We start from the raw sequence: 19,253 nt of genomic DNA, 5'->3' as shown, positions 1-19,253 counted from the left end.
AATCCATGTCATAGACAAGTAGAATAGAGTTAAATCACAGGCATCTGTTAGCTTTTCCGATTTTTCTCCGAGATATTACACAATATTCTCATTTTTCTCCTTTTACTACTTACTCTAGTAATCGACGATGATGAAATTTAGTCGTGTGCAGGTAAGCTGACTTACTAATATCAAAAATTGCTTCTATTGTCATCAACAAAACTATTAGTACCAAAAGAACTTCATTAATAATTAGATTTTCTAGATTATTTACGTGATAAATCCCAGTCTTATTTTATTGATTACTGACATTTTGTTATAGAACATGGGAAATAGCCCGTCTAAAAATGATCCTCTGCCGACTAGTTCATCTGCTAATCAATCATTAAATCACTCGACATCTAGCTCCAACGGGGAGTTAGAATCAGATGAATCCGTACCCCCGCTATCGGGTCTATCTAGTAATAAATTAAATGGAAGTTCCAAAGCTTCCGCCATAAAAATTGTTAATAAAAATGACAACAAATTCAATTCCAATTATTATAATATTAATAGCAACACCGTACCGGATGATTATAAGAAAAGCAGTACATCGATATCACCTAGGAAGACTAGCAGGTCAAGTGGGAATCGTGATTTGGGTCTAGACTTGGAAATAGGTGCATCTATGGCGAAGTTGTTGAGCAGTAGCTCGCCAACGGTGCCAGGTAGTAACAAGTTGACATTGCCTTCCCAACAAGAATATAGTTCATCCTTTGATAGCGAGAGATCTGAGGTTTCTACGGTATCTCCTGTATTCACTACGTTGGGTGAATACAAGGATGAAGATCTGTTACTGTCTTTAGGCTCTTCGGGACCAAATGATAATTTTGGTGTTGGCAAGGGTGACTTAGACTTGGATACGATAATGGAAATATCATTGGAGTCAACCCCCGAGCCCCGGAAAATCCCCGAGAAGAGTATCGATGTGCCTAAAAAGCATTTAGATAAACAGATTAGCCTGACTAGCTCTAATTCTCCGTCCTCATCTCCTCAAGAAAATCCAAGCGTCAAGAAATCCCAAGTCAATGTTGACGAGATTATCGACAGATTATTAGAAATTGGCTTAAAGAGGCCAAATAATTCTTCGGCAAACTCGTCACGTAAGAATAAGGACAAATTACCATTGACTTCTCAGGAAATTAAGTACGTTTTGAATAAGTCTCGTTCAATCTTCTTAGATCAACCAACGCTTTTAAGATTATCGCCACCTGTAAAAATCGTTGGTGATATTCATGGACAATTCCATGACTTGATTAGAATTTTTAATAGCTGTGGTTACCCACCTTATACTAATTATTTATTCTTAGGTGATTATGTTGATCGTGGATATAAATCTTTAGAAACCATTTTGCTTCTATTATGTTACAAAATAAAATACCCTGAAAACTTTTTCATGTTGAGAGGTAACCACGAGTCTGCAAACATTACAAAAATTTATGGATTTTATGATGAATGCAAGAGAAGGTTACCAAGTATTTCAGGTAATCATAAGTTATGGAAAACTTTCGTTGATGTGTTCAATGCTTTACCAATAGCGGCAACTATTAACGATAAAATATTTTGTATTCATGGTGGTCTATCGCCAGACTTAACCGATTTGAAGCAAATTGAAAATATCAAAAGGCCAACTGATATCCCTGATAACGGTCTATTGGCTGATTTATTGTGGTCAGACCCGGATCCTCTGATTAAGAACTTTTCTCCTACCAATTGGCCCAAAAATGATCGTGGTGTCTCTTACTGTTTTGGTAAAAAACATGTTGATTACTTCTGTTTGAAATTTAAAATGGACTTGATTGTTAGAGGACATATGGTTGTTGAAGATGGGTATGAATTTTTTGACAAAAGAAAATTGGTCACAGTTTTCCTGGCTCCTAACTATTGTGGTGAATTTGATAATTATGGAGCTATCATGAGTGTCGATAAATCTTTATGCTGCTCTTTTGAGTTGATTAAACCACAATAATCTAAACATCTTTTTTTTTTCCTAAATTTTTATTGTTGCTATTATTTGTGAATTGAAGTTGAATTTGAAACATTTTATTACAATTAGTTTAATGAAGTTTAACTATTTTTAATGACGTTTTATGAAACAACTCCTTTATTTCTATCATATATACATACGTGTATACACATATTTTTCTTCTGGAATTTCTTTAGCTTTAAATAGCCTTCTAAATAAATGGATACAAGTATTTTAAAAGCTCGTAGATCGTATAAATACTATTGATTTAAACATATATCATTATATACAAGATTATAAAATTTAAAGCACTAAGAATAAATTAACTGTTTCTCTTAAATATTGAAAAGATAGACCCCTTTCTAAATCTGAACAACCAATATAAGACTAAAACAAAACAAAGGTTGAACACAACGTACACACAATAGAAACCCACATTTCTCCATCTGTTAGAAAATTCTGCCCCAATGGAACTCAAATACTCATCGGCAACCCTATACGTGCAGTATCCACATTCATTCGTGGCCTGTGGGTTAGATAAATAACCTCCTCTGGCTTTGACAAAGTCACCAGCAAATTGCTGACATGTCTGCCCGGAAGGAGGATTAAAAAAGCAAGCTCAACGTTGCTGCAATGAACCTTTCTTCCATGTAAAAACGAAGTTATCAAATTTTGAATGAAGTAAGTATATGGACTTACCTTATTCATAAAAGTCCAGAATCCAGGCATCAAATTTACCGGTTGAACAACACCACTAAAGGCAACCACAAACGTGTAGAAGAAGGATGTTAAAACTGCAGCTGATTCCAAATCTGGAGCAATGTAGAGAATCAATAAACCAAAGGTTACAACAAAACCTTGTAAAAATATACCTTGGGTCAAATAAAAGATTCCTGAATGCGGAGCAGATGTATCAGCTTGTGTTGGGAAATACAATGAAACGAACATAATTGTAGATCCGAATATCAAATAAGGCAATTCATTAATACACTGAGCAATTATCATTAATGACCAATGATACGTATTTGATAACTTTTCTCTTCCTTCAAACAAATCACGACCCTTGATGGCATGTTCTTGGATTTGATTAATAACAGGTGCAGATACAACAACAGCTAAGAATCCTGCGAACATACCATTTTGCATACCAGTAACAGAATGCTTTAAACCGAAGAACGTAAACCCGATGAATAAACCTGCCATGGTCATAAGCATAAGTTTTGACATGATGTATTCCGGGTTTCTCCAGAATGTTAATGCATTTCTACGAACAACAATGCTAAATTGATACCAATACGGGACTGCATAAGTTGATCTCAATTGCTTCAATTCCTTCGGATCATGATCATCTTGTACTTGCGCGGATAACTCTTCAATTAGCCTGTCCCGTTCAATATCAGACGCTCTCTTCTCTGATGAATTGGACCAAGTTTCAAACCAATCTTGAGTAACGGTAGCAGTTGCACCTGCTCCGATTGCTTCTAAAATGTATTCAGCAGGATTTTCGTGATCGTCACATTTTCTTGCCCCATTTCTTTCAAAATAATCAAGTATAACATTAGAATGCTCACCAATATCACCAAAATAAACCGTTTGTCCACCCTTTTTCAAAAGTAACAATCTATCAAATTCTTCAAATAATGTAGCTGAAGGCTGATGAATAGTACACAAAATAGACTGTCCAGCGTTTGATAACTCACGCAATAATTTAACAACTGCCCAAGCAGACTGGGAATCTAAACCAGACGTTGGTTCATCCAAGAACAATAATAACGAAGGCTTTGCTACCAATTCAACCCCAATTGATAATTTTTTCTTCTGCTCGACATTAAGGCCATCACCAGTTTTACCAACCAAGGCATCTGCATAATCTTCCATATCTAAGGCTTTAATGATCTTTTCGACATAGTCCAACTTTTCAGCATCGTCTGAATCATTAATTCGTCTCAACCTTGCTGAAAAAATTAAGGACTCTCTAACAGTTAACAGTTCTACGTGTATATCTTGTTGTTGGACATATCCGGTACGACGTCTAAATGACAAATCTAATGGCTTACCGTTCACCAACATATCACCAGTTATAACACCAACGTCAATACGTTGAGCTAATGTGTTAAGTAAAGTAGTCTTACCAGCACCAGATTCACCCATTAGGGCTGTCAAAGTGCCTGGAATACAATATCCTGAAATTGAATCTAACAAAGTACGGTCCGCGCCATCATATTTCACAACATAAGTCACATCCTTCCAAACAAATACATCTCTAGACTTCAAATTTTTAAAGATTTTAAGCTTATCTTCCGAAACGACGTTGTTAGTTTTCTCTAACGTATTTGAAGATGACGAGTTAGTCTCGAGATCACCAGACTCCAGGCCTTTATCTTGCGGTAAAACGATAGAATCAGGAACTTTTCCTCTCAAAAACATTAATCTATCTCCACCCCCACTAATTGGCCTAATAAACTCGACACCAAGAGCCTTCACACAAGTGAAGAATACTAAGAATCCTATCATAATTCCAAAATTCCTCCATACATGAGAAAACTTATAGGTAAACGCAACATCTAAATATCTATCTCCAGAAACCCAACTTTGACCAGGAACAGAACCTTTGAAAGCACAAACTTGATTACCCCGACCTAAGCTTTCATATCCTGGTCCACTTGGTGTCAAGTACATTCCATCACATTCCATTTTACGGCCATGAAATTCAGTAGCAATAATTGCTTCAAATGCGTATAAAACAGGATTAATATACGAAATCCATTTAAACCAAGGATGCATTGAAGGTCTTTGAATCATATAAGATGAATACATAAGGGAAGCCAATACCAAAACACCAGCTATTGCATTAGCACCAGATATAGTTTTGTTCAAAGAAGCCACTGCTTCGAATAACCCAGCCATAGTCAATGAAAGTAGGAAAACGAACAAGACACAGGTGAAAAATTTACCTGCGTCTGCAGCTAAATTAGACAAGAAATAAATAATCAACACGAACAAAAACGTAACAACCAACGTAACTGGAATAGATGTAACAACACTAGCCAATGCATCAGCAGATGGATGATACATAGAATAGTTTTTTTGCTTCATTAATATACTCCTATTACTAAATGAGGCCGAAACCTCGGCCAAGCCCATTAATGAAACATATAAAGCTGCGAAAAAGACAACACCACCTCTTGAAAAGGCCCCACTAACTGAATCAGGAGTATTATAATAAAGGGATCCAGCAATAAGACCTTGACTTATAGCAGCTACAAGCTGAGTAATTGTATAGGCTTTATCTCCCCAAAGTCTCTGAAAGCCCCTTGTTGTACATAACTTCAATTGTTGAAAATAATTCACAGTGAACTTGGAATTATTTCTCAGATACTTCATTTTCTCTTGTTGAAGAGAATGATAATAACCTCTGCGTGTTTCGTCCTCGTCTATTGAATCATTGTACTCTTGAATTTCCTGTTGTAAGGATCTGTATTGCTCAGATTTTAACCAGTAATCTTCAAACTCCTCTGCTGTAGTAGGAACTCTATTCTCCATTCCAGGCTTGGTATATCGACCAATAGGATCGGTTACAGCCGTTAAAAATTCTGCGGTAGATTGCCTTGGTGGACATGCGTATCCCATATCCTCAAAATACTTCTTAGCTTCCATCACAGGACCAAAATAAACTTGTTTTCCTTTATATAATACCGTAACTTTATCAAATGTTTCGTAAATATTTTCACTTGCTTGGTAGATGGCAACAAATGCCGTATTCTTCAATAAGTTTGTGGAAGTTCTAATTGCTTGGGCATATTCCAATGCAGTAGAAGCATCCAAACCTCTCGTAGCATTATCCCAACAGTAAATTGAACCACGACATGCCAATGCTTCTGCAATCGACACTCTTTTACGCTCACCACCAGAGACACCTCTAACAAAATCGTTACCAACCTTTGTATGGTAAGTATGCCTGAGGCCGAAAACAGTGGCCAAAATTTCCTTCAAAGCATCAATAAATTTTTCTCTGCTGACATCGTTAACTCTTAATTCAGGAGTCTTACATGCAATGGCGAACTTTAATGTTTGTTCAACGGTCAAATGTGGAAAATGAACATCCAATTCAGGAACGTATACCAAGTCGTTTTTGAAATTTTTTAACATTTCCTTCTGGGTAATACCATCGTACCTGACATCTCCATCTACTCCTGTGAATAAATCTAAATCAGTACCACCAATTGCTTTCAAAAATGAAGAACAACCAGCCCCAGGTCTCCCTAATACCAAAACCATTTCTCCGCTTCTAGCATATCCATTCACGTTCCTTATGATCTTTTTGTCCTGAATCTTACGCTTGGCAATTGCTCTCTGAATTCCTCCAATTGGACCTTTCATCAAATCATAGACAGTCACAGCAACTGAAAACGATTCATCAACACCATAAACTGTCAAATCCTTAAAGCTGACTCCCGACTTTCTCAACTTGATTCCTTGACTCTTAGACGTTTCAATGAAACTCAGTAAAATTTTATGCAAATCAAAATTGTTTGGGTCTATTTCAATCCTACCATCACGCGTAGTTCTTCTAGACATCTCCCGAGATAAAGTTTCAAGTCTTTCCAATACATTTCCTGAATTTCCACCGGTGATAGACCTTACCAACTCTAACCTACTGTTCTGCTCAATTGCTTCCTGGTCAGCCCCATAATATTCATTAATACTGCTGGCCAGTACTGCACCATCATGAGAATTGGATATCGAATTAACACCCATTGTGACTGAGCTTTAACTATCGAACCCTTTTAGATATTCTTAAATTGAAGGATTAATGGTCTTAGATATTCAATCTACTCCATAGACGGCGTTAACATGCGATGATGTAAATATAGACGGAAATAACACGGCTATAAAATTCTTGGTGTATGGATGTATCGGCTTCTTGCTTCTTCGAGCCTTTTCCAGGCAACTTGAGGCTTCTATTACTAATACTTGTAAGTCGAGAAGTCAATGATAAAAATATACTCTACCTTGATAGTACCGAATTATATTTATATATTACATAATTATAGTAGCCATATTAGTTTTATGCTAATCAGTGAAATTCACTGAGAATCTTCTCTTTAGATGGGGCGATGAGGAATTATCGACACTAAATCCCATAGAATTATACTTTTCATGATTTATTGACGGATTGTATATAGTGGGGGATGCAAATTCAGTCTCGTCGTCGTCTTCTTCTTCTTCTTCTTCTTCTTCTTCTTCCTCTTCCTCTTCCTCTTCCTCTCCCTCTTCCTCTTCCCCTATCTCATCATCGTCTTCTTCGTCGTGACCTCCTGCTTCATAGTATGAAGTATCTTTATTGGAGAAATATATCACCTCATCATCAAGAGAGACGTTTTTGCCCATCAACTGAATCAACTGGCCGTAATATAGGTCCAAGACATCTTTTGCGAATTTGATGCTAGATTTGCCATTTTCTAACTGCTTTGCGGGCACACACCTCCAATCGACCCGGTTCAAAAAATCGAGTTCCAAACAGTTTAACTCACTTATGGCCACACCTCCGACTTTTGCATAATGTTCATTAGTGTAGAAAAAGTCTTCCATCAGCTTTTGTGCGAGCATGGTTGCCACGAGAAGGAACCGATGTACTGTCCAGGAATTAAGAGTGAAAAACGGCTGATAATGATGCGACAATAAATCAATGTAGTAGATGGTGGTCAAAAGAGTCGCAGCGGTAAAATTGTTGAACTTTGTCAATCTGGTTAAGTACGTACGAATAGATATTCCCGGAGGCGTACGTGAGTGATACCGGGTCAAGACCCTATTGCTCGATGACGATTTTTCCTGAGGATTCGATATTGATGCTGGAACATTTTTATCGTTCAAGTTTATCAATGACCGCAACATTCTCGATAATAGATTTATCAAATCATCTATTGCACATTCCATGAATTCCTTAGCCAACTTTTTGGTTACCTGTTTGAGTTTTGTCTCAGGGTATGAACCAGTGTCTACCGGCGATTCTGTCGCTATCGCTGTACCAGCCAGTCGTATCTCTACTTCACTTCCATGGTTTTTCGTCCTTTCTTCGTCCCTACGTTTCCGTATTATCGGTATTATATCTTCTTCAACATTCCTCTTCTGATGCAATTTTTGTGTATCGGCGTCTCTCTTCCTCACCGGTTCGCTCTTACTCTTCACCAAGTATTTTTCATATATATCGTAAGTCTTATCCGTCCGATTTTTGTCTATTGATTTGAAGTATATTTCATGGCTAGATAATGCATTCTTACGTTGTGGTTGTTTCATGTACTGAGAAAGAAACGAATCTGATATTTCCCGGCTCATCGCATCCCCTTCGTTCGGTTGACCCCCAGTCTCTTTGCTTTCTTCTTTGACGCATCCCATTCTTATGTCTGGACTTATTTCAGGCATACTAAACAAGCCGATGGATCTTGATGTTGTTGTTGTTGTTCTATGCAAATATCCCCGATCATGAGGTGATAAAAACGGAGATACCCTTTGTAGTAAGCTCATATATTTATATGTATATAGATAAGAAAAGTATATTACAATTACGTACACAGTAGACTTTTGCTTGTAATATAACTTCAATCTATAATCTCAGGACAACTAATTATATATATTCCATAATATGGCCTTTATCAAGAAGAAATCACTTATTGTAAGAAACGTTTTCTCAGTTATAGTGTGGTATTGCTGTATAAAGGATCTCGCACAAATTATTTAACACGTGTTGTGGTCGTTAATCCAATTCGCTTCGTCTGTCAAGGCTAGCTGCAATAGTCTATAATATTGGGCTACATAATGATACTACTACAACCTAAGTAAGTACCTCGTGGAACCGACCATTGATAGGTATCAAAGGCAATTTGCATAGTTTGTCAAGTTCATAAAGTCATGACACAAAAACTCAGGCCAAACCATATTTCTATGCAAGACCACGTGTAGTTCTATTAGCAGATTAGGTGACTTGTAGTTACGCAAGTCATGTATAAGGCAAGAGTGGCTTCTAGAAGAGGGAAGTTTAAAGTTTTTGACGTCGGAGAAGACATAGCATGAAGGTATTGATTGAACCCTTCATATTTTGCTTCGGAGTAGGTGGTAGACATGGTGAGTGCATAGTGGAGTTTTTAGTTGATACTAGACCCACTAAGTAAAGCTATGATATATTGTCCGTTAAGACTGCATGTTGTAGCGGTCTCGGTACACCAGCGTAAGAAAAATTCAAAAAAAAAGATAATGACTCCGACGAGGTTCGAACTCGTGCATCTTTACGATAGTAGAACTTGAGTCTACCGCCTTAACCACTCGGCCACAGAGCCTCTTTTTATAGAAGGTCTTTTGTGTGCACATAAGAGACATCTTCTGCTTGAGTTTAGTATTCCACGCACTCTGAAGGTATACTTCGTTATCGAGATTACCGTACAACTGGTTAGAAATATTCTTTATTACAACCATTGGGCCAAATAATATCTGTCCGAGAAATAAGCAACGTTGAATAGTGCTTTTAATGTTTGCATGTTTGACCTAACCAGTTTTTCCATAACCTTCATGAAAGCAATTTAATATGGGTAAAACGCAAAACAAGACCACGAAGCCCGAAAGGAATCCTCATGTAGTCAAATTATCGTAAGTATTCGATAGGCCTTAATAAACAAAGCAGTATACTAACTGAATAGCTGCAAGTCATGCCGAGCAAAGAAGATCAAGTGTGATTTGCAAGTTCCTTGTGGTAACTGCGCTAAGAATAGTCGTTACTGTGAGCCTACAACTTCAGATTTGAGAAGGAAAAACTATTCTCATACATATGTTAAGTCACTTGAATATCGAGTGGCCAAATTGGAACAAGTTTTGAAGAAATTGCAAGATTGCCCATTAGAGGATCACATTCCCATATTGAACTCACTTAATCTTTGCGATTTAGTCAGTCACGAAGAAATAGAACACACTGAACCGGGAAACAATCAGATAACGAATTTGACCCATCTAAATAATCTGACAGCATATGATTCATTGCCTGTTTATAATGATAGGATAATCGAAACAGTCTCAGCTTCGTATTCAGAGTCTCCCAATTCTCTAAACGATACCAACAAGCTTAGGAAAAATCTAGGTATATGTGAGAAAATATCAACCTTTTTTAAGTGGCAGTATACTGATCATTTCACTTTTATTCACAGAGACTCCTTTTTGACTGAGTTTTTCGAAGTAAAGTATGACAACAAGGCAAATCATCTGACATCCACATATTGTTCTGAAGAATTAGTGTATAGCTTAGTGGCTCTCAGTTCGAAAATATCAAACGAACCAAAAGCCGAATCTGAATCCTATGAATATTACAATAGAGCAAAGAGAATGATATTTAATAAGCTAAATTTACCTAAAATAACTACAATACAAGCATTACTATGTCTCGCATTTTACGATCTAGGTGAAGGGGACAATTCTTCAGCTTGGCTTCTTAGTGGTATAGCATTCAGAATGGGTATAGATATTGGGTTTCAATTAAACCCACAAAACTGGCATATTAACAATAAGCAAAGTTTATCCGCTCAGGATCTTGAAATTAGAAAACGGATTTACTGGGGTTGTTATACTGCAGACCATTTTATAAGTCTATTGTTGGGTAGACCTTGCCAGTTACGACTCTCAATTTCGACTATTCCACATTCCGATAATCTACCATTACCGAAGAATATCGAAAGTTTCGAATTTTATGATCCAAGTTTTAGGTATAAAGTTGCTTTACCTTTAAAAAAAAATGTGAGCTTATTCTCTTTATCTGCTAACTATTTTTATAAAATATTTATTGCTGAAAAACGTGTTAAAATAACTGAATTACATGAATATAATCATGAAGTGATGAAATGGAGAAGAGAATTGCCAGAGAACTTATCTTGGAATCAAAACAACTTGAAGTCAGATAAGTACGATCCATGTGTTATGGGCTTGCGCTATACTTATTACATTATGTTGCTTTGCTTTAATAGACCATTTCTTTCTTCTCATACTGACAATTCAGATAATTCACCAATGCTGATTTGTTACGAAATAATCAACGACCTATACATTGTGATACTGAAATTTTTAAAGGACTTTAATGCTAAGGAGAAGACTTCGTTATTGATTACCTACGCATCAATTATGTCCATCAGTGTTATCTTAACTTCACTTGAAAACTCGCCTAATGAAGAATTGGATATAAAATTGGATTTGTTTTTAAAAGTTTTAAAATTTGGAAATTGGAAGCTTTCCAGGAAGAGCTATGAACTAATCTGTCTTAATATAAATAAAGATGATAAGGAAAACATTGATAATGCTAGATACACTCAAATAGAATCGAGAGAATTCCCAACGCCTGATATAATAAAAATGGATGGACAGGAAGACTTCTTTGGAGATTTTGCCATTCCAAGTTTAGAAAGCTTTATTAATTTTAATGAAGACTTGTTTAATATAAATGATGCTTTAGGTTTTGCTGATTTATTTGATTAGTTGTTTACAATTCAGGTTTCTATTCGCAAGTCCTCCTCTTCTGGATAGATAGACCTATAAATAATGGAATACAATAGTTGAATATTTATAGAATAAAGCTTCTAACTAATATATAATTCAAATTGATTTAATTTATACTTATATATAGAACTAGATCATATACTGGAAATGAATAGATTTATCTCCAATACAATGTTCTTCTTTTTCTTCTTCGTCGATTATAAGCAACAGCCTGTCTCGATTTATTCTGTAGAATATGTATGATTGAATTCCAGCTGTTATACAAGAAACCACCAAGCAAGCAATAGTAAATGTATGGCCCAAAATATATGGGGAGGACCTGTAAACTAATGGGGCAATGATGCCAGCAACATTACCAAACGTTTGATTAGCTGCAATAGATGTAGACCTCTTATCAATAGGAGCAGAATTTCCAGCTAGCCATGTTTCATTAAGACCTACATTCAGGTATAACGCAAATGTAATGAGATAGCAGGCAAAATATTTAACAGAATTGTTATGCACCGCTAACAAGATAATATATCCAGATATACTTATTAGATTCATGAATATTATTATTGGTCCACGAATTTTCCACCGATCAGACAAGGTTGCTACCGTTAGGAAAATTCCCCCAGCTAAAATATAAACTGGAATTGTCAAGTATTGAGCTTCTAAATCGTTAAAACCAATTCCATATAATATTGAAGGTAAGAACGTAGTAAATCCATACATGCAAATGTCCTGACAGAATTGAATAATAATTGAAAAATAAAGCTTAGAATCCTTAAAGGCTTCTTTCACTTGGCTCTTATCAAAATCACCAGACCCTAAAAATAATGCTCTTCTTTTTTCTCTTATATCCCAAATTTCACGTTGTTCCTTATTCTTTGCAAGATATCGTGGTTCGCTTGGCAAAAAAAAGAAAACGAAACATACTGCAACCATAGTTAATAATCCTTCAATTAAGTAAAGATATTTCCATCTAGGAAGGGGACCTGTCTTAATTTCAGTTATTCCAGTTGCAATTAACCCACCAAATGCAGATGAAAATGCAGAAAAAATGAAAAGGTATGCAAATCTTCTACCCATTTCATTTGGTTGATACGTGTTTGATATATAGACTGACAAACATGAATAAAAAGACCCTTCAAAAACGCCAATTAAGACTCGAGTTGCAATTAAGGAGCCATAACTGTTAACAAAAACACTAAATATAGTAACTAGTGCCCAAGCTGACATCATACCAGCCAAATAGTGATTAGCTTTGAACATCCTAAATAACAAGACTCCCGGAATTTGTACAGTAATATAAGTTGCATACAAAACTGAACTGGCAGTTGAAAACTGACTATCTGTCAAATTTATATCTTCCATCATACCCGCAAGTTTAGCATTCCCTATATTTGATCTATCCAAATATGAAAAAAAATACATTGAACCAAACATTGGTATTAATAGGAAATCCATTTTTCGGATGAACCTCTTTTCTTCAGCAGTGACTTCATTGCTGGGTGTGTCATTTGGCCCAACCTCATTGACATTATATATAGAGTTTTCCTTTTCTTCATTCATATTTTTGACATACTGAAATCACAATTTTTCTAAGGTAGATACGATTATCAGTATATATATCAAAAGGTTTAAAATATGAAACTGATAGTTATCTTTCTAATATGCATGTTTTGTATATAAGGAATATAAGCAATATCAGTTCCTCCACTACTCCTCTTTTTGACTCGGGGAATATGTCCGAAAACCTGTCAAGGCACTTTAAGAGTCGGGTTAGAATCTCCTGAGCTAATGGCTGAGAGGAAATTTTATTAAACCCGCAAATACTTAAAAAGGAGTACATACAATAATAGCTAACAATAGATTAAAAACTGTTATCTCAATCATGATGTGACCCAAGGTCAAATTTTATTATTATGATCGGACAAATTGTCCGAAAATTTATAAAATGAATGCCTTTCCTAGATAATTAACGACGGGTCACATTGGCTTGTGCTCTGTTAAAAAAATATGATATCTTCAGCCCACCGTATTAGACTTGAGTCTAGATCTGGTAGACATACCACAAATACATCAGGACTTTGTCCTGGTTATGGACAAGGTAATTTAATTGTGTTACCGAACGACGCAGCAGTAGATTTCATTGACTTGTGTTATAGGAATCCAGTGTTTTGTCCATTATTAGGACAAACTCCCGTTGGAAATCCCCGAGAGATTAATAATAAGGAGATAATTCATGATGAGGATTTTAATATAACTACTGATATCCCTAAATATAACATATATGAGCATGGAAAGCTTCTTTCTACCAAACTAGATATTACAGACGAGTGGTGTGGAAATCACATAGCATTTATAATAGGTTGTTCATTTTCCTTCGAGAATGCACTTAGTAAAAACGGCCTTAAACCCAAGCATACGTTAAGTGGCTCCAACGTTTCAATGTTTAGAACTAATATACTACTCAATCCTGCTGGTATTTTCAAAAATTGTCATGCTGTGGTAAGCATGAGACCATATAAGCTCAAAGATATTGAAAAAGTTCGCAATATAAGTAGAAAATTTAGAAAAACCCATGGGGAACCAATTGACTGGGGATATGACGCTGTAGAACGCTTAGGAATACAGGATCTCAATAATCCAGAGTACGGGGATGCAATCAAAATCGATGATGATGAAATTCCCATCTTCTGGGGATGCGGTGTTACACCTCAAGTTGCTGTACAACAAGTTGGTGCTGCAATTAGCGGAAAAGTCATGGGCCATTCACCTGGTCATATGTTAATTTTGGATATTAAAGACAATGAAGTCATAAATTTATAAGTTATTTCTATATTTAATTCAAACTAAAATATATTTAATTAAGCATATTATTTTTGAAGATGCCTGTAATAGATGAAAAAATCACAGAAGTACGGCTATCTAACTCCATTTAATTTCAAAAATGCACATGATGCATTTATTATTCATGCATGCCCGTTCCAAATTTTGCAATAATCGGATAATATGTCCGAGATTAAAAGGTCAATGAAATTTATAACCCACTTGTCCCATTATAATAATGTCTATATATAAGTGACTATAATTGTCCAATTTCAATTTATTAAACTTGGATTACAACTAAAAGAGAAGAAAAATGAATTCAGGAATTGAAATAGCTATTGACAGAGGTGGAACGTTTTGTGATTTCATCGCTATAATCCCAAACCAAGAGGACTATGTATTCAAACTATTATCAGTTGATCCGCAAAACTACAAAGATGCTCCAACAGAAGGAATTAGAAGGGTATTGGAACGTGCTTATAATACTATCATTCCGAAACATGAAAAATTGAAATTGGATTCTATCAAAAGTATTAGGATGGGTACTACTGTTGCAACCAATGCTTTATTAGAGAGAAAGGGATCCGATGTTTGTTTACTTACTACGAAAGGGTTTAAAGATGTATTGTCAATTGGAAATCAAACTAGACCTAATATTTTCGACTTAAAAGCTAAGAAATTAGATCATTTGTATAAGACTGTTCTTGAAATTGATGAAAGAGTTACTATTGAAGGTATCTCTGAAAGTAAAAATAACGATTGCCAAATTGATAAGAATCACGATCAAACTTTAGTTAAAGGGATTACAGGAGATTTAGTCAGAATAATAAAGAAGCCTAACTACGATTATATACAGCAAGAATTAGAGGCTTTGTTTAATCGAGGGGAAATTAAGTGTATTGCGTTGAGCTTATTGCATTCATATGTTTTTCCAGAACATGAATCTGAAATTGCAAAAATTTGTAGGAAAATAGGATTTGAAGTCTCCGTTTCTCATGAATTACAACCAATGATAGGCATGGTTAACAGAACATCCTCGACAGTTGCAGATGCATATTTAACACCTATTATTAAAGAATATTTGACTAGTTTTGGATCGGGATTCGAAGGTGGACTAGATGCTTTCGGTAATAAGTTATTATTTATGCAAAGCAATGGCGGCTTGTGCCCGTGGTATAAATTTACAGGTTTGAAAGCAATCCTATCTGGCCCTGCTGGCGGTATGGTAGGATACGGAAAAACATGTTTTGATTCTGATTCGACTAAGGCAACTATTGGCTTCGATGCAGGGGGTACATCAACTGATGTTTCAAGGTTTTCAGGAAAGCTTAATCACATATTTGAATCAGTTGTAAGTGAAGTCAGTTTACAAACACCTCAATTAGATATTTCAACAGTTGCAGCAGGTGGTGGTTCAATGTTATTTTGGAAGAATGGAATGTTTGTAGTTGGTCCTGAATCAGCTGGCTCCAATCCAGGACCAGCCTGTTACCGAAAAGGTGGTCCCTTGACCGTTACTGATGCAAATTTATATTTAGGTAGGTTATTGCCGGAATATTTCCCTAAGATTTTCGGTCCAAACCAAGACGAAGCATTAGATTATGATATAACTGTCAAAAAGTTTGAAGAGTTAACTTATATCATTAATCAAGATAAAAAATCTGAAGGAATCAAATTAACACCCGAAGAGGTTGCAAGTGGTTTCTTGAAAATTGCTATTGAATCTATGTGCAGACCAATTAGAGCATTGACAGAGGCAAAAGGATTTAGCACTCAAGATCATAACTTAGCATGCTTCGGTGGTTCTGGTGGACAGTTTTCCGTTTCATTATGCAAAAATCTAGGAATTTCACAAGTTGCTATACATAAATATTCCTCCTTGTTATCTGCCTATGGGATTTACTTGGCTGATATTCTTATTGAAAAACAGTCTCCAGCTTCTTGGGTTTTCGAAGAACGGAACTTTGTTGAGCTAGATAATAAGGTAAAAGATTTAGTCAACCAAGTATATTGGGATTGTTCGAAGCAAAATTTAGATAGGTTTTCCAGTAAATTGGAAGTTTACTTTAATATGAAATATGTGGGAACAGATACTCATTTGTTAATTCCAAAAAGAGAGGGAAACTACGATTGTGCTGCAGAATTCATTGAAAGGCATCAAAATGAGTATGGCTTCGTCTTAGATCGGAAAATCATAGTCGATGATGTTCAAGTATTATTAATTATACAAAGGTCGGAATGTGAAAGCTCAAATCCATTTGGGGAATATAAGGAGTTATATACTCTTGGAATTGCAGATGATCCTTTTGAAACTAAAATGGTTTATTTTGAGAAACATGGTTGGCTCCAGTCATCAGTTTACAATTTGAATGACTTAAATTTAAAGGTGGGAAAGGTTGTAGATGGTCCTGCTATAATAATAGATGAGACCCAAACTATTTTAATTGAGCCACAATCAAAGGCCATATCACTCAAAGAACATATATTGATCAAAGTTGATAAAGAGAAGGAAAATGATATATCAAGCAGAAAAGTTGATCCTATTCAGTTGTCTGTTTTCGCTCATCGGTTTATGTCTATTGCCGAACAAATGGGCAATACGTTACAACAAACAGCAATATCAACTAATATAAAAGAAAGATTAGATTTTTCTTGTGCTGTTTTCGATGGTAATGGCGACTTAGTCGCTAATGCACCACATGTTCCAATTCATTTAGGTGCTATGTCTTTTGCAGTTAAATCCCAGATTAATATCTGGAATGGAAAATTAAAACAAGGGGATGTTTTGGTTTCAAACCATCCTATAGCTGGTGGATCTCATTTACCTGACATTACTGTAATAACACCTGTTTTAGATGAGAATGATAAGCCGATATTTTGGACAGCCTCTAGAGGACATCATGCCGACATAGGATCAATTTCCGCTGGTAGTATGCCTCCTAACTCTAAATCTATTCACCAAGAGGGAGCAGCGATTGTTACACATAAATTATGCGTAGAAGGAAATTTTGATGAAGACGGGATCACAAGACTATTGTTAGAAGAACCTTCCACATACCCTGGGTGCTCAGGCACTAGGGCATTGAGCGACAACATATCAGACTTAAAGGCACAGGTAGCTGCAAATTACAAAGGTATTTCTTTATTGAATAATTTGGTCGACGATTTCACATATCCCGTTATAAATCTATATATGTCAGCAATTCAGTCTACAGCAAGTGAATCAGTTCGAAGACTATTGAAATTGACTGATAAAAAATTCAATGGTAAGAAATTGTATGCAGTTGACTATTTAGACGATGGAACTCCGATTTCTGTGTTAATTTCAATAGATTCTGATACTGGTGATGCAATTTTTGATTTTTCTAATTCTGGTAACGAAATCTATGGTAATTTGAATGCACCAAAAGCTGTATTGTATTCTGCAATTCTATATGTCATAAGGTCTTTGATAAGTGAAGATATCCCTTTGAACAACGGATGTTTAGCTCCTATCAAGGTGATAACAAAACATGGATCTCTAATAGATCCTTCTTCAGAGGCAGCAGTAGTAGGAGGTAATGTTGAGACATCTCAAAGAATAGTAGATGTTCTTTTAAAGGCATTTGGAGCGGTTGCCGCATCACAGGGAACTTGTAATAACTTCACTTTTGGAATCAATAATCCAGAAAACAATGTTTCTTTTGGATATTATGAAACAATTTGTGGTGGATCTGGTGCAGGTCCAAGCTGGAAAGGTCAAAATGCTGTCCAATGTCACACGACAAATACTAGAATGACTGACGTCGAAATATTTGAAAAGCGATATCCTGTTATACTACATGAGTTTTCAATCAGACATGGATCAGGTGGTGTAGGTGAGCATAATGGTGGTAACGGAATAATCAGGGATATTGAATTTACTATGGCGAATTTGGAAGTTTCATGTTTAATGGAAAGAAGGTCAATTGCACCATTCGGTTTGTCAGGAGGTGGATCCGGTTTGAGAGGAGAGAATTACTGGCTCAGGAAATTAGCGAAATCCCATGCACATCAAAAAATTTCTATTGGAGGCAAATGTTCTCTTAAGGTGAATAGTGGAGACCGTATAATTATCATGACTCCTGGCGGAGGTGGATTTGGAAATGAGAAAATTATTTAATATTACTAACTTGAGTGCAAAATATATACATCAGTTCAAAATAAATGTTCAATTGTAAAATAGAAGTATTTATATTCGTCAGGACATAACAAATAATGCAGGAGCGCAGGATTTATCCAAAATCCTAAATATTATGAGATAATTGTGGAATTTTACAAATCGCTCATTCAATTAAGCTTATATAATATAATTTTTAAGCTAATAAAAACTTCAATTATGATTTCCTAGCCTAAAGCTTTTAATAGTAAAAATCTATTTTTTATGTATAATATACGAAAATCCTTAAAATTTCGATAATAAGTTTTAAGATCTTACCGATGGCAACATCTACCAATTATTAAAGAGATCATTATCGTTTTTTTTTTTAATGCGGTTCAGCGAGCTAATGATGACATTTGGTCTATGTGCCTGTTGAATGCATAAAAATTTTGCGATGACTTTTAGATCGCCGATCTATTCACACTCGCGTATACGCAAATGAAAAAAATTGCCGTGGCAGACTGTTGAAACAACAGATGCACCTACAGCACAGACTATATCTTTCAGGTGGTATACAAGGGAGAATAAATTCCTATAAATTGACTACTACAAGCAAAACGTAAGTTGTATTTGTTATCTATGATCTGTTGCGAGAGCAGAAGTTTACGTTTAAGACGTTCTCACTTCAAAACTAGAAGGTGTCACGAAAAATACCGAGATACAAGAAAAGCTTAGTAGCTGGCTAATCTTAATAGCTAAGAAAACAGCATTCTGTACTTTCTACAAATTCTTGAAGTAATTTCTCTA

The 19,253-nt window shown here is 35.7% G+C and overlaps 7 protein-coding genes across 7 annotated transcripts; 4 read left to right on the top strand and 3 right to left on the bottom strand.

Moving 5' to 3' along the window:
• Positions 1 to 304: 304 nt before the first annotated feature.
• On the top strand, positions 305 to 1,987 carry SAL6 (Sal6p; the record flags this gene model as incomplete). Its single annotated transcript, XM_015610335.1, has 1 exon — positions 305 to 1,987. The coding sequence occupies one exon, from the start codon at positions 305 to 307 to the stop codon at positions 1,985 to 1,987; it is 1,683 nt and encodes a 560-aa protein (XP_015468807.1).
• A 471-nt stretch (positions 1,988 to 2,458) lies between these two features.
• SNQ2 (ATP-binding cassette transporter) lies at positions 2,459 to 6,742 on the bottom strand (the record flags this gene model as incomplete). Its single annotated transcript, XM_015610334.1, has 1 exon — positions 2,459 to 6,742. The coding sequence occupies one exon, from the start codon at positions 6,740 to 6,742 to the stop codon at positions 2,459 to 2,461; it is 4,284 nt and encodes a 1,427-aa protein (XP_015468806.1).
• A 315-nt stretch (positions 6,743 to 7,057) lies between these two features.
• AC631_01503 (uncharacterized protein) lies at positions 7,058 to 8,380 on the bottom strand (the record flags this gene model as incomplete). The annotated part of the gene is made up of 1 exon (XM_015610333.1): positions 7,058 to 8,380. One exon carries the CDS (start codon positions 8,378 to 8,380, stop codon positions 7,058 to 7,060), a length of 1,323 nt encoding a protein of 440 aa, XP_015468805.1.
• A 2,097-nt stretch (positions 8,381 to 10,477) lies between these two features.
• AC631_01502 (fungal specific transcription factor domain-containing protein) lies at positions 10,478 to 11,491 on the top strand (the record flags this gene model as incomplete). The annotated part of the gene is made up of 1 exon (XM_015610332.1): positions 10,478 to 11,491. One exon carries the CDS (start codon positions 10,478 to 10,480, stop codon positions 11,489 to 11,491), a length of 1,014 nt encoding a protein of 337 aa, XP_015468804.1.
• Positions 11,492 to 11,641: 150 nt separating this feature from the next.
• AC631_01501 (uncharacterized protein) lies at positions 11,642 to 13,066 on the bottom strand (the record flags this gene model as incomplete). The annotated part of the gene is made up of 1 exon (XM_015610331.1): positions 11,642 to 13,066. The coding sequence occupies one exon, from the start codon at positions 13,064 to 13,066 to the stop codon at positions 11,642 to 11,644; it is 1,425 nt and encodes a 474-aa protein (XP_015468803.1).
• Positions 13,067 to 13,513: 447 nt separating this feature from the next.
• Positions 13,514 to 14,326, top strand: AC631_01500 (uncharacterized protein; the record flags this gene model as incomplete). The annotated part of the gene is made up of 1 exon (XM_015610330.1): positions 13,514 to 14,326. The coding sequence occupies one exon, from the start codon at positions 13,514 to 13,516 to the stop codon at positions 14,324 to 14,326; it is 813 nt and encodes a 270-aa protein (XP_015468802.1).
• A 313-nt stretch (positions 14,327 to 14,639) lies between these two features.
• On the top strand, positions 14,640 to 18,467 carry AC631_01499 (uncharacterized protein; the record flags this gene model as incomplete). Its single annotated transcript, XM_015610329.1, has 1 exon — positions 14,640 to 18,467. One exon carries the CDS (start codon positions 14,640 to 14,642, stop codon positions 18,465 to 18,467), a length of 3,828 nt encoding a protein of 1,275 aa, XP_015468801.1.
• Between the last annotated feature and the right edge of the window lie 786 nt (positions 18,468 to 19,253).

Source organism: Debaryomyces fabryi (assembly GCF_001447935.2).
Source record: "Debaryomyces fabryi strain CBS 789 chromosome Unknown contig00021, whole genome shotgun sequence".
In the NCBI taxonomy this organism is placed as follows: Eukaryota; Fungi; Ascomycota; class Pichiomycetes; order Serinales; family Debaryomycetaceae; genus Debaryomyces; species Debaryomyces fabryi.
This window is presented reverse-complemented; position numbering and strand designations above follow the sequence as displayed.